This window comes from Moschus berezovskii, chromosome 11, assembly GCF_049115385.1.
Source record: "Moschus berezovskii isolate FMDL1 chromosome 11, NW_MosBer_1.0, whole genome shotgun sequence".
Lineage (NCBI taxonomy): Eukaryota > Metazoa > Chordata > Mammalia > Artiodactyla > Moschidae > Moschus > Moschus berezovskii.
The window spans coordinates 33,102,066-33,117,192 of NC_142470.1; the positions used below are offsets into that span (position 1 = coordinate 33,102,066).

At 38.9% G+C, this 15,127-nt stretch overlaps 1 protein-coding gene across 1 annotated transcript in view; it reads right to left on the reverse strand.

The window, feature by feature from the left end:
* The window catches only part of DTNB (dystrobrevin beta), a 256,908-nt gene that overhangs the window by 78,737 nt on the left and 163,044 nt on the right, over nucleotides 1–15,127 (reverse strand). The window contains 1 exon segment of the mRNA XM_088841232.1: nucleotides 3,147–3,224. Coding sequence (XP_088697358.1) covers nucleotides 3,147–3,224 — 78 coding nt within the window.

Here is a 15,127-nt window from a genome sequence, read left to right on the forward strand (position 1 = left end):
TAGAGGGGAACTTTTCAGGTACATAATTTACAGTTTCTCACATGACTGTCAGCATCTCAGCCCTTTATAAGGTTTTCTTCTGTAAAAAGTAACCATTACATTTGAGACCATCTTTTATTGGGCCAATCAAACATTTTTTTCACCACTGGGGCTGTGACTATTTTTCTATGCATGGCCTATCAGAAAGGTAGAAACTGGAACTCTTAATTTTTTCCTGGGGCGTTTTTGATACTGTGTGTGTCTTATGCTGAGTTCTAAAGATAACCTCATTCTGGAGAGTAGCCTTATGCCCCCCGAGGATTCTTTGCCCTGGCAGAGGAAGGATCTATGACTGGGATGACGTGTCAGGCTCCTGGCTTTTATCAGACTCTGGAGACACAGGTCTGACGACATTCAGAGGAGAAAACAATCACCGATGAGTCCTCGAGGAAGTAAACAGGGTACGATCTGAAATTTATATGGTTCAGTAACTGGGGCCAGGAAGAGCCAAATCTATGAGTTATGCAATTAATGTCTGTATGTTATACCATCATTTCATCCTGAACATAAATGAAATCTCCTAAAGTTCTAAGGACAACATTGTTGGACAGGGGCATCTTGTTCCAATGCAGCCTCTCTAACAGGTACTCTTCATGGTAAGTCACAGAGCTCTGCCTTTGCTCCAGTCTCTCAGGGCTGTGGCCTCGCTTGGCCTGCTGGTCAGCCCCTGGAGAATCTGTGACTACCACCGCTAGCACTGACAAAGCCTACCCATAAAGAGATGCTAGCTGAACTGCTGACTTTAAAATATTCACCCAGGTTATACAGTATTATCTGAAGCAGCTTTCAGACATCGTAGATATTTTGTGACTGACAATGGCAGCTGGCCGTTGACTACTGAGCTGGGGCTTTATGCAGCAACATCAAGCTTAAGGTTAGTAGTCCTTCTAGAGAGGAGCTGTGATGATTATTACTCCCAACTCCCTTCTTTCAGCCTGCTCAAGCAATAAAATATCATCCAGAAAAATGTACTCTCTCCAAGAGACTCTAGCAACTACATTCAGCTGTGGGTTCCTAAACGCACAGTGTCCTTGGTCACCATACACTTAGGGCCCTCAGGGAGTCAGATGACAAAACTAGTAAATGAAGAGAACTCAGGTGAAGCGAAATCCTTATAAATGGCATTGCTAAAACATAAAACCTGGACTTCCCTGGTAGCTAAGATGGTAAAGGACCTGCCTGTAATATAGGAGAACTGGGTTTGATCCCTGGGTGGGGAAGATCCCCTGGAGTAGGGAATGGCAGCCCACTCCAGTATTCTTGTCTGGAAAATTCCACAGACAGAGGAGCCTGGCAGGCTACAGTTCATGGGGTTGCAAAGAGTCAGATACAACTGAGCAACTAACAAAACATAAAACCCACAAGCTGACTTCTTTCAGTAATCTACCTTGTCTTCTGAGTTTTGAAACAGAAACATTCCTGAGTTGATATTTAGATTCTGGGTCTGGCTCTGAATGTTATGAGTGTTTACCATAAAAAGCTAAGGCCAGCAAGGGTGACTGTAAAATTGAGCAGGTGGGAGAGCTTCTACTGCCTTATATTCTTTCATAAGCCTTCTGTTCCTCTTAGAGAGGGCATCCTCTGTAAATTAGCCCCTCCTCCCCACCTGCTCTCTCATTAGTTCACTTCCTAAATAATAAGGACAGTATCTTACATCCTCACATACACACCCCATAATGTAGATACTATTATTGTCCTCATTCTACAGATAAATCAACAGAGAGAAGAATCTTGTGCAAGGTCAGGTGACAGCCAGGATTCAAACACAAAGTCAAAGGGGTCAGAAATCTGTGCACAGTTGAGACTGCTCATACCACTCAATTTTGCCCCAGAGAAGCAGTGTAGCTACTGTCCTGCTGGAAGCATCCCAATAAGGCTGCAGACAAGCACTGTCATCTGGTCAGGGTGCTGAGTGTCCATGTGGGTTAACACTGTATTAGCAAGTCACTCTGATTTGTTAAGTCTCTAAATCCTCTACTGCAGGGTGGCAGATTCCTACGGTTTACTCCTTCATTTCTTTCTAAGGCTATTTCCCAAATTTGCTTAATGATAAGAATCACCTGGAATACTTGCTAACCATGTAGCTTCCCAGGATCTCAGGGTCCACTGGGTCTTAGAAATGTGTGATTCCAGAAACGTGTATGTTTAGCAAGTGACCCAGCTGATGCTTCTCATCAGTCCAGGCTGGGAAACACTGCTCAGGGAGTTCTACCCAATGTGAACAAACATAATTGCTCTTAAGTATTATATATAGTAAGTCAAAGTATTATTACGTAGTTGACATTTCTATAGTTAAATTAATCCAAAGCAATCAGTACACATGGTTTTCTTCAGGTCTGCAGTACAAAGTACTCTTCTTCAGGAAGGACTTGGGGAGTAGGTAGGAATATCTTCGAGTTTTTTTGTATTTTTTTTGAGCGATGACTGCTAGAAAGAATTCTTTATTGGTGTGCCCTTGAGAAATTTTCTGCATTGCTCTGGTGAGGGAACAGCTTAAATCAGATGGGAAGTCAACCATTTCATACAGCTCTTTCAAGTCCTGCCTAAGAGAATTTTGGAGAAGAGTAACGAAATAAAGAGGAGAAAGGAGTATACTGTTCTAGTGCCTTGAAGGACCCTAAGGAAAGTCCTTATATAATTAAGAGAGAAACTCAGGCTTTTCAACTTAGATGCTTATAAATTCTATACAGAATGATGTAGGAGAACATAAGGAATTAGTTCAATTTATGCAGTCCAATCAGAAAGCAGAAATGATCTTTGACTCTTCAAGAACTCTAATGCAAAACTGTTGAAATTCATGCTCACCAAAATATTGTTTAATGTTAAAAAAAAAAAAGAGAGAGATCTCAAACAAGCCTAATCAGCTTTGACACCATGTTCACTGGTTGTCACAAAGGGACAGTATCCACCTCAGGCACCACTCAAAAGCAGACTCCTTCAGTTGCTTTTGAAAAAAAACAGGAGGATAAAACACAGAAAATAATATAAAAAGACAGTCAGAGGAAGAGAAGGAAAGCCAGTCCTTTCCGCCCTGTGGAATGCTCTGCTTCTCAGGTCAGAGGTCAGAACCCAACTCCCAGGGGGACCAAGGCACAAGCATCACATACCTCTTGGTGGGCGTGGGCGCCCCGGAGGACATGTGGCTCACCATGGTGTCATTCATGTTCATTGGAGGGCGAGGAGGACTGGAAGAAAAGACATTGACATTATATTAATAATTACCAGTGAAATGAGGGGAAACAAATGGAAAAGTGATAAGGGCAAAGGACCAACTACTAATATCGCTCCTGATATGCACAGAGGGATCCATGAGGAATGGGGCTAGAAATCAGTACTTTCAGCCTAAGTAAATTCAGCAAGAAGGTCAAAGCCAAAGGACCCCAGAGCCACTACCTGATAGGAACAGCAAATTGTACCCACATGGCTGAAAGTTAAAGTGTTAGTTGCTCCACTGTGTCTGACTCTTTGAGACCCCAAGGACTGTAGCCCACCAAGTTTCTCTGTCCATGGGATTTCCCAGGCAGGAATACTAGAGTGGGTAGCCATTCCCTTCTCCAGGGGATCTTTCTGACCCAGGGGTCAAACCCTGGGTCTTCTACATTGTAGGCAGATTCTTTACCATCTGAGCCATCAGGGATGTAACTCTGGCGGCTCTTGTTTTATAGTTTTAGCACACAAGAATCTGAATTCTGCATTCCAGGTGTTTACAGGAACACTAGGTATGTGGCATTTGTGGTGTATTACAAAGGTTACAGCAGCAACATGCCTGCTTTTCCTGAGATTTGGTTAGAGTTCACTGTCTTCCCTCAGATTTACTTTGTATACAATTTACTGAAACAATTAAATTGTTAAATTCTTTTATCAATCTTTTACTAGACTGTTAACAATGAGGCTATATCTGTAATCCAAATTTAAATTTGAAGGTAAGCATTTTTGGTAACTTGTCTTTATTGATCAGTTTTCTGGACTCAAGGTTTCTTTCTTCCTCCTGTGAGTCTTGAATGAATGATTCCAAACTTAGCAAAAAGAATCTGTGATTCTGCCTTTCAGACATTCTTCAGCCCCTCTCGTTACCCAGAAAGTTCAGTTACAAAGGGCGTCTGTCTTACACTTGGAACCACATGACTATTTCTAAATATTCCTCCTGGGAAATCACTAACTTCCTCTCCTAAACTGAAAGAAGTATTTTTCAGAGAAATTTGTCCATCAACAGCAGAAATGTGAGGCAGAAAAGTCCTTCTCTCATATTTAGGTGTTTGAGAATGACCTCCTGGCTCCGTCTTATCTCTTAATAGCTGAGTTAATTATTGAAATTGGTTTTTAGAGGTTATACTTAGCAAGTCCTAGTGAATACATATATGCGTGCGTGCATGTTAAGTCGCTTCAGTTGTGTCTGACTCTTTGCAACCTTATGGACTGTAGTCCACCAGGCTCCTCTGTCTATGGAATTCTCCAGGCAAGAACACTGGAGTGGGTTGCCATTTCCTTCTCCAGGGGATTGTCCTGACTTAGGGATCGAAACTGTGTCTCTTACATCTCCTATATTACATTGGCAGGCAGGTTCTTTACCACTAGCATCACCTAGGAAACCCCATATATTTTGGCCACACCATGTTGTATGTGGGATCTCAGTTCCTTGACCAGGTATGGAACCTGTGTCCCCTGCACTGGAAGTGCGGAGTCGTAACCGTCAGACTGCCAGGAAAGTCCCTATCCTAGTGAGTATTAAAGGACCAGAGCCTTTAGTATTTTGCAGGTTTCAGAGTACGTTCAAACACAGGCTCCAGGGAAAAGTTTCAGGTAGATCCAAAGTACTGAGAGATGGGTGGGTCTACCTCTACACTTCTTTCTTAAAAACCAGCTTCATTTCTGGGTAGGGAAATATTGTTAATGATTTCTCATTTAATGGAGAGGATCAAAGATGGAAAATAATTTGCAGGGAACCGATTTAGGTCTCTTGATTTTTAAGCCACAGCACTATGCTTATTGTCACACATTTCTTCCTTTGTGTGACAAAGTAAGACATTTAGAACTGAAATATGCCTTTTGAGGCTGGAGTTCAATTCTACATTACTTATCTCACTACCTACTTTCCAGAGAGATATCCAGTTTTGACCCCAAATTTCAAGCCTATTACTGGTAGTGCTGTGCTGAGTTATAATCCATTGTTTTAGGCTGGTTATTAATGGAAGTGAACACAAAAATTAGCTTCATTTTACCCTAAACTTATATTCTTGCGATTCTTTTAAATCCATGGTCCAAAGGGGATAAGGAGACAATTCCTGTGACAGAAACAAGTCCAGCATGATAGCTTTTCATTCTTGAAGGCATCAGAAACATTTTGGTCCTGCAAACACAATGTGCTTTGCCTCTTTAATATACTATTACTGGCAACTCATTTCCAATATAGATAAGGACATGTTCATGGTGCTTTCAGAACTCATGCAGTTACCCAGTATATTTCAATATTGAAGATACTACCGCATTCAATTTCCTTTCTGACACTCTTTGAGGAAAAATAACAATAGAAAAAAAAAGTTTGTTTCAATTCCCCAAACATGGATCCACATGATAAAATTTATGATTTGTAGCATTCTGTTTGGTCTGATACCACAGAAGTTTTTAATAATTATCTTTATCTCTTGGTACATACCATGATCAATTATTATCTTATAGTACACACAAAAAAGCTTCTCTAATATTCAAAACCAGACAGTAAGGATTAGATTGTAAGTTGTAAATTAATCAGAACTGCCCACAAATTTCATACCCTTTCTGAACTCCTAACATGTTTTGCTAGGGAAATAGGCATGTGCTTATAACCCAAGATCAAAGAGGCATCTGAAAACTTAAAGGGGGTCTTGACTGTAGAATCTACCACTAGACCCACTGAGAAAGCCAACAGCTTAGATGTGGTCTCAGGAGATGTAATACATCAAAAATTACTCCCAGTTTCAAAGAAAAAAAATTGTCATAGTTCTTGCAAGACAAAACTGAAAAGAATGCTTCTTTTAGGTGTGAGGGAGACATTAATGGTGCCAGTTATAGAAACTCACTTACAAAGTAGGAGAATTGACACAACTCACCAGATCAGATGTGTTGATCTTTACCATTCAAAACTTACTGAATACCTGGAAGCAAAGCCCACCAGATGTTCTATATCTTCCTTTGGTGAAGATATCAGCAAGGATTTTTAGACACTAACAAATTCTGTGATATCCAAGTGACCATTAACTATCACTCAGTACTGTGATTTGAGGGGTTCCATCTCTGTTAACAAGACAGGCCAATTTTTTGGATGAGGAGATAGAAATAGATGAATGATCTTGGTAAAAGGTAATTTGCTAGTCAGAAGAGGTGGATATGAAAAGAAGACTCAGAATTTAATTATTTTTTCTTAATATATATTTTTTGATAATTTGTTAAGTATTATTATTATTTTTGGCCATGAGGCAAGGCTTGTGGGATCTTACTTCCTTCATTAAGGATTGAACTTAGGCCCCTGGCAGTGAAAAGCATGCAGTCCTAACCATTGGACCACCAGGGCATTCCCAATATAATTTGTTAATTCTTAATCAAAAGGAAAGAGGCATGCCTACTGGGTGCCTACTCATGTAAGATAAGTAAGACTATCTTTATCTTAATGACCTAACTATATGTATATGTATATGTATGTGTGTGTCATCACACACATCATCATCACAAATGCAAACTATTGGGAGCAGCAATTCAAGTATATACAAAGTGTTGAGAATTCAGCAAATGAAGAGCTGTTATCCCTGCCTGGAAGAATAATGGGTTAACAGTTTTCAGGTAAAGTTACATTGAGGTGAGAGTTTTCCAGATATAGAAAAAAGGGTAGCCGAGGTAGAAGAAATGGTATGGAAAAAGGTACAAAAATCCAAAAGTACATGGCATACTTGGGTCTCTAATTTATTTGGTTAGACTCAAATGCCCTGGGAGAGGAGTAGCCAAAGATGCATCTGACATGGAGATTAGGGCCAGAGTTTAATGATATCTGTTCTATCACAAGCTAAGAAGTTTGGACTTTATACTGTAGGCAGTAGGGGAGGCACTAAAAGTTTTTAAGCCAAGGATGATATGACTATAGTAAGGTTTTGAAATGGTAATTCCAGAAGCTTGTAAAATACTGGTTTTAATCTGGGTGAACACAGAAATCATCAGGGTAGCTTTTCGTGCTGAGATACTCAAGCTGTACCTTCAGTTTAGTGAATCTGAATCTTCAGGGGAAAGAGGATTCTTTCTAATGCACACCCCATTAAAAAATCATTTATGTGAAGAAGTTTGGAAGGTGAAAGGAATGGAAGCTGGGACCTCAATGAAGAGGTTATGGCAACTGTCAAGATCAGTGATTACAAGGGTGGACATTGGTGGTTAAGATGGGGAAGAGACAGAGAGAAAACATTGTGGAGGTAATATAGATAAGATGTGGTGACAGATTAAGTACATGTGGTCAGTGAATAAAGAATAACTGAGATTTTTACCTTGACTACTGGGTGGATAGTGGTAACATATCCAAACTAGGGATCACAAGAGTAGGAAACAGGATTTGGTATTGGACTGGTGGGGGTAGAGAAAATGAGCAGGAAGGTAAAGATGAATAGATATCAGTGGTGAAGTTGTTGAATCTGAAGTGGCATTGTTAAGCACAGGTAAATGATAACCTGTATCTTGCAAGCAGTCAGAAATAGAAGAATGGAACCCATGTGAAAATGTCAAGTTTGAAAACATTTGAGTGTCATCATTTAAACTGCAGCTGTTCATTTGAGTACTCTGATCATTATAAAGGTATGTTTTATTTTTTTAGGTGGAGCAGGATAAGCTTGGGGAAATATCCAGTAATAGGGGGGCTTAGATAACAAGTATAGAGCTTCTGGTTACTGGTTAGACAAAACTCCTACTAGAAAGTAAAAATTTAACTTACTGTATAAGTCAGTTTTATGTTACTTCTCCTATGACCAGACCACTCCAATTGATTCTGGTGGATACTGTGGAATGTAGACTAGCTTGAAATTAAAATTACTATAGAATCTCTTGTAAGATTTTTAAAGCCAGGAATAGATGAAGAATAACTTTAAAATCTGCCAAGACAAATTATATATAACCGTGTATTTATTTCTTTCATTTATCAAATATTTGTTGTGTCTCTACAAAGTGGTAGGTACTGTGCCAACTACTGGGGATAAAAATTAAAAGGACAAAAACTTAAGTCTTGTGAAGAATAAAAATACAGAAAAAATAATTACAATATAATGCAATAAGTATTTAATAAAAGTAAAAAAAAATTGCAACATGCTATGGGGAAATACTGAGATCAGTTCACTTCATAAAGAAAAATAAAATTTCAGTGTACTAAAGAACTAAGCATAAATGTTCGTATAAATCAGAGGCAAACATACAGGTCTATGGATAAAGAGGATTTTCTAAGTTCAAAAGCAATGGAAAAATTAGGAAGAAAAAGACAGATGAATTCTAATGATTTAAAAAGTCATTTGGGGAACTATTTCAACAAATGTGACAAAGCAAGAATTAACAGCCTTAACATACAAGGGATTCATACAAACTGATAAGAAAACTATTAAGACTTCAATCAGATAAATGGTCAAAGTGAAAATACACCATTAAAAAGAAGAAACACAAATAACAATATAATATTTTAATTATGAAAAGCAAAGAAATCTTCTGACATTACAGACCATTTTCCCTTGTAAAAAATAACAACAATATTTTTTAAATTTAAGGTAATCTTAAAGCTAGAGAGGATTTTATGACAAGGCCCTTAACTGACTATTTTAGTCAAGAGTAAAACTACAAAATTAAGCAAAATTTCTATAAAGCAATTTGACAATATGCCCATCAAAGGTCTTTTAAAAAGTTCAAACATTTTGACTCCTAATTCCCTTTCTAGGAATATATTCCAAGGAATTAATCAGAAATGTAAAGATAATTTTACGTTTAAAAATATTTAGCAAAATATTTATAACAGAATAATTCTGGAAGAAATCTAAAGTATTCAAATATGAGGGAAAGGAAAAGTAAACTACGGTACATCAATAAATACAGTATATTATGCTAGCATTAAAAAATAATCCTTATGAAGAGCCTTCCAATTACAAGAGAAATAGTTTATCATGTAAGAGGTAAAAAGAAGGGTAAGATAACTACCATATTAGCTAACAATTACTGAATGTTTGATATGCATCTATTAGACAGTGGTTAGGACTTTAAAACATTATTTTATCTTTACGAAAATCCTATAAAATAAGATAAAATTATTTATACATATACACACCTGGTCTTAGCTAAATAATACGATGTGTAAAGCAAAATATCTGAAGGAAATATGTCAAAATGTTAAGAAAAATAGAATTATGAGCATTATTTTTCTTGCCTATTTATACTTTCCTGTCCTCCTCCAGTTTTTCAAGTTTTGATTTTTTTCTGATTTTCAGAGAAAAACATGCTTAAATATTTTAAAAATATATATGAAAAAAAATAGAAAGAAAACTTACTATACCGAGTCAAGTTTTCTTTTTTTTTTTTCGAGTCAAGTTTTCTAAAGTGAGGTTGTACTGTTTCTGTTATCACTAAGAAAGCAAACTGCAAAGGAAAGTCTTTTACAAACCTAGAAAGAACTTTGAGACTGTTAGTAGAAAAAAGACCTGTTAAATGGTTTGAGTTGATCCAAACTTCCACAACCCCCCAACATCCCTACCACCACATTCCTAAAAAAGAAAGGAAATAAAACATTTTAGATCTGTCTACATTATCTCCTCTACTAAACTGCAGGAAATGTACGTGGTTTTTTATCACTGTATTACGAGCACCTGGCATACTATGAGACACAGATTAGGCTTTCAGGAAATGTTTGATCATGAGTCAGCATGACGTCGTTTGCAGAGTGTGTAAGAAGTAACCTTTCTGTTATATTTAGCTGTGGTGAGACTCTTCTCCGAGAATGGAATAATGACATTTTTAGCTGTTATATTTGGTAGGTATGCTTGTAGCTATAGCACGCTTTCTCTGTGATTTCGTAATGGAATCAACACAATGGAGAGTGCCTTTCATAACAACAGTAATACTGAGTGCTTCATACATGCCAGGTTCAGTTCAAACAGTCCCCATGGATTCGCTCACAGAAACCTCACAGCCACCAAGGAGGCAGACCCTATTATTACCTTTATTTTACGGATGGAGACGGTAAGGCACAGAAAGAAGTAATGCACCTGAGGTCACAGGCAAATCAGGGGGCAGAAGCAGGGTCTTGAACCAAGGGGGCATGGCTCTTGGGTCTGTGTTCTTAATCATTATGGTGCAGTGGCTCTACTACCCTTTCTCTAGTTTTAGAAAAACTTATGACTGTTTGGTCTACAAATTAAAACCAACAGCGTGGAGACTTCCTGTGGTCCAGTGGCTAAGACTCTGTGCACTCAGTGCATGGGGCCCGAGTTCAATCCCTGGTTGGAGGACTAGATCCTACATGCTGCAACTAAAGAGTGCATGCCCAACTAAAAAGATCTCAAGTGCTGCAACAAAGATCAAAGATGCCATGTGTTGCAGTTAAGACCCGGTGCAGTCAAATAAGCAAATAAATAAAAGTAAATATATATACATAAGATAAAACCAACAGCATGATGTTAGATCATAGCTCTTGTAAAGTTGCTTCTATAGGAAAGATAAAATGATAAAATAAATGAAAGATAAAATGATAATAGTCCTTGGATTTGGGTGATTTATTCTTTCCCCTTAGAACTCTGTATTACAAATGTTTCTCAAACTATTTGACTGCATTTTTAGCCACCTCTAGGCAAAGCCTTTGACTGTGTGGATCACAATAAACTGTGGAAAATTCTGAAAGAGATGGGAATACCAGACCACCTGACCTGCCTCTTGAGAAACCTGTATGCAGGTCAGGAAGCAATAGTCAGAACTGGACATGGAACAACAGACTGGTTCCAAATAGGAAAAGGAGTGCGTCAAGGCTGTATACTGTCACCTTGCTTATTTAACTTATATGCAGAGTAAACCATGAGGAACGCTGGGCTGGAAGAAGCACAAGCTGGAATCAAGACTGCTGGGAGAAATATCAATAACCTCAGATATGCAGATGACACTACCCTTATGGCAGAAAGTGAAGAGGAACTAAAAAGCCTCTTGATGAAAGTGAAAGAGGAGAGTGAAAAGGTTGGCTTGAAGCTCAACATTCAGAAAACAAAGATCATGGCATCTGGTCCCATCACTTCATGGGAAATAGATGGAAAAACAGTGGAAACAGTGTCAGACTTTATTTTTTTGGGCTCCAAAATCACTGCAGATGCTGACTGCAGCCAGGAAATTAAAAGACGCTTGCTCCTTGGAAGGAAAGTTATGACCAACCTTGATAGTATATTAAAAAGCAGAGACATTACTTTGCCAACAAAGGTCCGTCTAGTCAAGGCTATGGTTTTTCCCATGGTCATGTATGGATGTGAGAGTTGGATTGTGAAGAAAGCTGATCACCGAAGAATTGATGCTTTTGAACTGTGGTGTTGGAGAAGACTCTTGAGAGTCCCTTGTACTGCAAGGAGATCCAACCAGTCCATTCTAAAGGAGATCAATCCTGGGTGTTCAATGGAAGGACTGATGCTAAAGCTGAAACTGCAATACTTTGGCCACTTCATGCGACAAGTTGACTCACTGGAAAAGACTCTGATGCTGGGAAAGTTTGGGGGCAGGAGGAGAAGGGGATGACAGAGAATGAGATGGCTGGATGGCATCACCGACTCTGTGGACATGAGTTTGAGTGAACTCCAGGAGTTGGTGGTGTACAGGGAGGCCTGGCGTGCTGTGATTCATGGGGTCGCGGAGAGTTGGACACGACTGAGCAACTGAACTGAACTGAACTGAGGCTGTTCCAGAATGGCAACCCACTCCAATGTTCTTGCCTGGAGAATCCCAGGGACAGGGGAGCCTGGTGGGCTGCCATCTATGGGGTTGCACAGGGTCGGACATGACTGAAGCAACTTAGCAGCAGCAGGCTGTTCCAAGGAAGACTAGGTAAGCTCGTATGAACGGTTTCCTTCAAAAACATATCTCTAATTTATTAAAATGACTTTCAAATCTAACCTTAATTTCAAAGATCTTTTGGAATCTTCATTTCAGCCTAACAAAATAAAAGCATTTAGTGAAGAAATTACTTATTATATCAGCCAGACTACTGACTTAAAAAAACCCAAAAAACCAAAAAACTAATACCTGGCTTCAGACCAAAACTGAGTGTGATTACTTGCTTTTATTTTCTAAGTTGACTGAGATTCAAGGGTATACAATTTCCGGATAATACTCTCTAACCAAGAATGTGAAAACATAATACTGTTGCTTAAGCACAATTTCTACTTAAAAATTGTGAGTGAGTCAAATGTATGGCAAAACCAACCAATATAATATTGTAAAATAATTTGCCTCCAATAAAAGATAAATTAATTATAAAAAAAAAAATTGTGAGTGAGTCAAGGGGTATGTGGGTTTCCCAGGTGGCACTAGTGGCAAATAACCCACCTGCCAATGCAGGAGATGTAAGAGACTGCAGCTTCAATCTCTGGGTCAGGAAGATCCCCTGGAGGAGGACATGGCAACCCACTGCAGTCCTTGGAGAATCCCAAGGACAGTGGAGCCTGGCAGGCTATAGTCTGTGGGGTCGCAAAGAGTTGGGTAGGACTGAAGTGATTTAACACGCACACGCAAAGGGGCACATGAAGAAAGCCAAGTCTGAAGCCCGCGAGGACGAGTGACACCTTGGGTACCTGTCATTTCTATAGGCCCTGTGGTGTACCTCTTCTGCAGGCAGTCACCCAGACAGACACTTATCCCTGCTCTATACTTTTAAAAGCATTTGCTCATTATCTCACTCTTCCTCCCAGAATATTCTTTAATTGCAGAGGTTAAAGTCACAGTCCTGCAATTCTCTTTGTCTTGACAGTCAACTGCCAACCATGCATGTGGGGACTTTTTACCAGATTTTTTGTTCTGTTCATTACTATTACTGTGCAAGGAAAAAAGATTTTATTGTGCTATAAATAAAATAATATGTTTTCATTTACTGGATTACTTTTTTGTATTCCCCACAACAGTGCTTTACATAGGTACTCAACCATTTTTAGTTAAGTACATTTAATCACTTATTATAATTTTTATAGCCAGCTATTTTGCTCTCAACCCTGGATACTTCTGTTGTTTTTGAAATTATCTTTCTTACTCACTTTAATCATACTTTTCTCTTCTTTAAGTTTATGTAGCAGATTCCACCATACATTAAGACAAATTCAAAATCCACACTGTAAACTACTTCATTCTTTTCTCCATCAAATTACACTTCCCTCTACATCTTTCAAGCAAGTTGTTTACTTGCTTCTTCTAAGCCCCTACTTTCAAGTTTTCTCTAGGTACCTACCCTGGAATGTCTTTCTTCATAGACTTGCCAAAATCACACTCTTATAAAATTTTTTTTTAATTTAATTAATTTATTTGGCTGTGCCAGGTCTTAGTTATGGCATGTGGGGTCTAGTTCCCTGAGCAGGGTTCGAACCCAGACTCCCTGCATTGGGACTGTGGTGTCTTTGCCTCTGGACCATGAGGGAAGTCCTCTTTCTCACTTTTTTAATGAGAGAAATGACTCCTGAAATTTCAGTATCTCCATAAAGCCCTTCTGATTACTACAAACTCCATTTAAATAAACAAAGGTCACACCAGTACACGAACAAAAATCCATGGCTAATTAATGCCTAGCAATATTAGGGACTTTGAGAAAAAAACAAAAGCAAGTGAACACTGTCCCTGCCCACAAGAAGTTTATATTCCAATTAGTCTTCATACTAGTCTTCACAATATTAGACATTTATATTTCAGATTAACATATTACAATTTTTAGGTCAAATCTAATTTGATAATCATTCACAATAAAAAAATGTATAAAATAATTTATAACAACACTACAATGTAATTATTTTAAATAATTAACCACATTTCAGGACAGCAAAAGAATATTAAAAATCCCACAAAGGGGGATTCCCTGGCAGTCCAGTCAGTCCAGTGGTTAGGACGCCGCACTCTCACTGCTGAGGATGGGCAGTTCAATCCCCACTTGGGGAACTAAGATCCTGGAAGCTGTGCGGCACAGCCAAAAAAATTGCAAAAAAAAAAAATTAATAATTTACAACAGGTTATTGAATACACTTATTAAAAAAATATGGTGAAGTTAACAGGTGCAAGATTTGCTGTATATTTTGCATATATTTCCTTTCAGAACACCACAGAAGGTTGGGAGGGAAGTGGTGATGCACTAAGAACATTTACTAAGTATGAGCATTAGCACTGAGCTAGGTCCTCAGATACATTATTGGAATTCATGCTACTATTCATGATGGTATTCTTATTTTAAAAATAAAAAGAGAAAGGTTAACGAGGATAATTAACATGCTTAAGGTCACAAAACTATGAAATGAGAGTACCAGCACCGAATTGATGATTTTGAACTGTGGTGCTGGAGAAGACTCTTGAGAGTCCTTTGGACTGCAAGGAGATCCAACCAGTCCATTCTAAAGGAGATCAGTCCTGGGTGTTCATTGGAAGGACCGATGCTAAAGCTGAAACTCGAATACTTTGGCCACCTCATGCGACGAGTTGACTCACTGGAAAAGACTCTGATGCTGGGAGGGATTAGGGGCGGGAGGAGAAGGGGATGACAGAGAATGAGATGGCTGGATGGCATCACCGACTCGATGGACATGAGTTTGAGTGAACTCCGGGAGTTGGTGATGGACAGGGAAGCCTGGCGTGCTGTGATTCATGGGGTCACAAAGAGTCAGACATGACTGAGCGACTGAACTGAACTGAATGCCACCAAACAGATAAAACCCACAGATTCACCATCCTAACCCAGGCATCCCTTGACTGCCCACATGAATTTTTCAGATTAGAGTGCTCAGGGAAAAATAAATCCCCTCTGTTACTCTCTCTAAAAGCACCCTGCCTTGAGACAATGGTTATGACAAATGCAGATCATTTTTAACCTCCTTAAGTGGTGTGATAT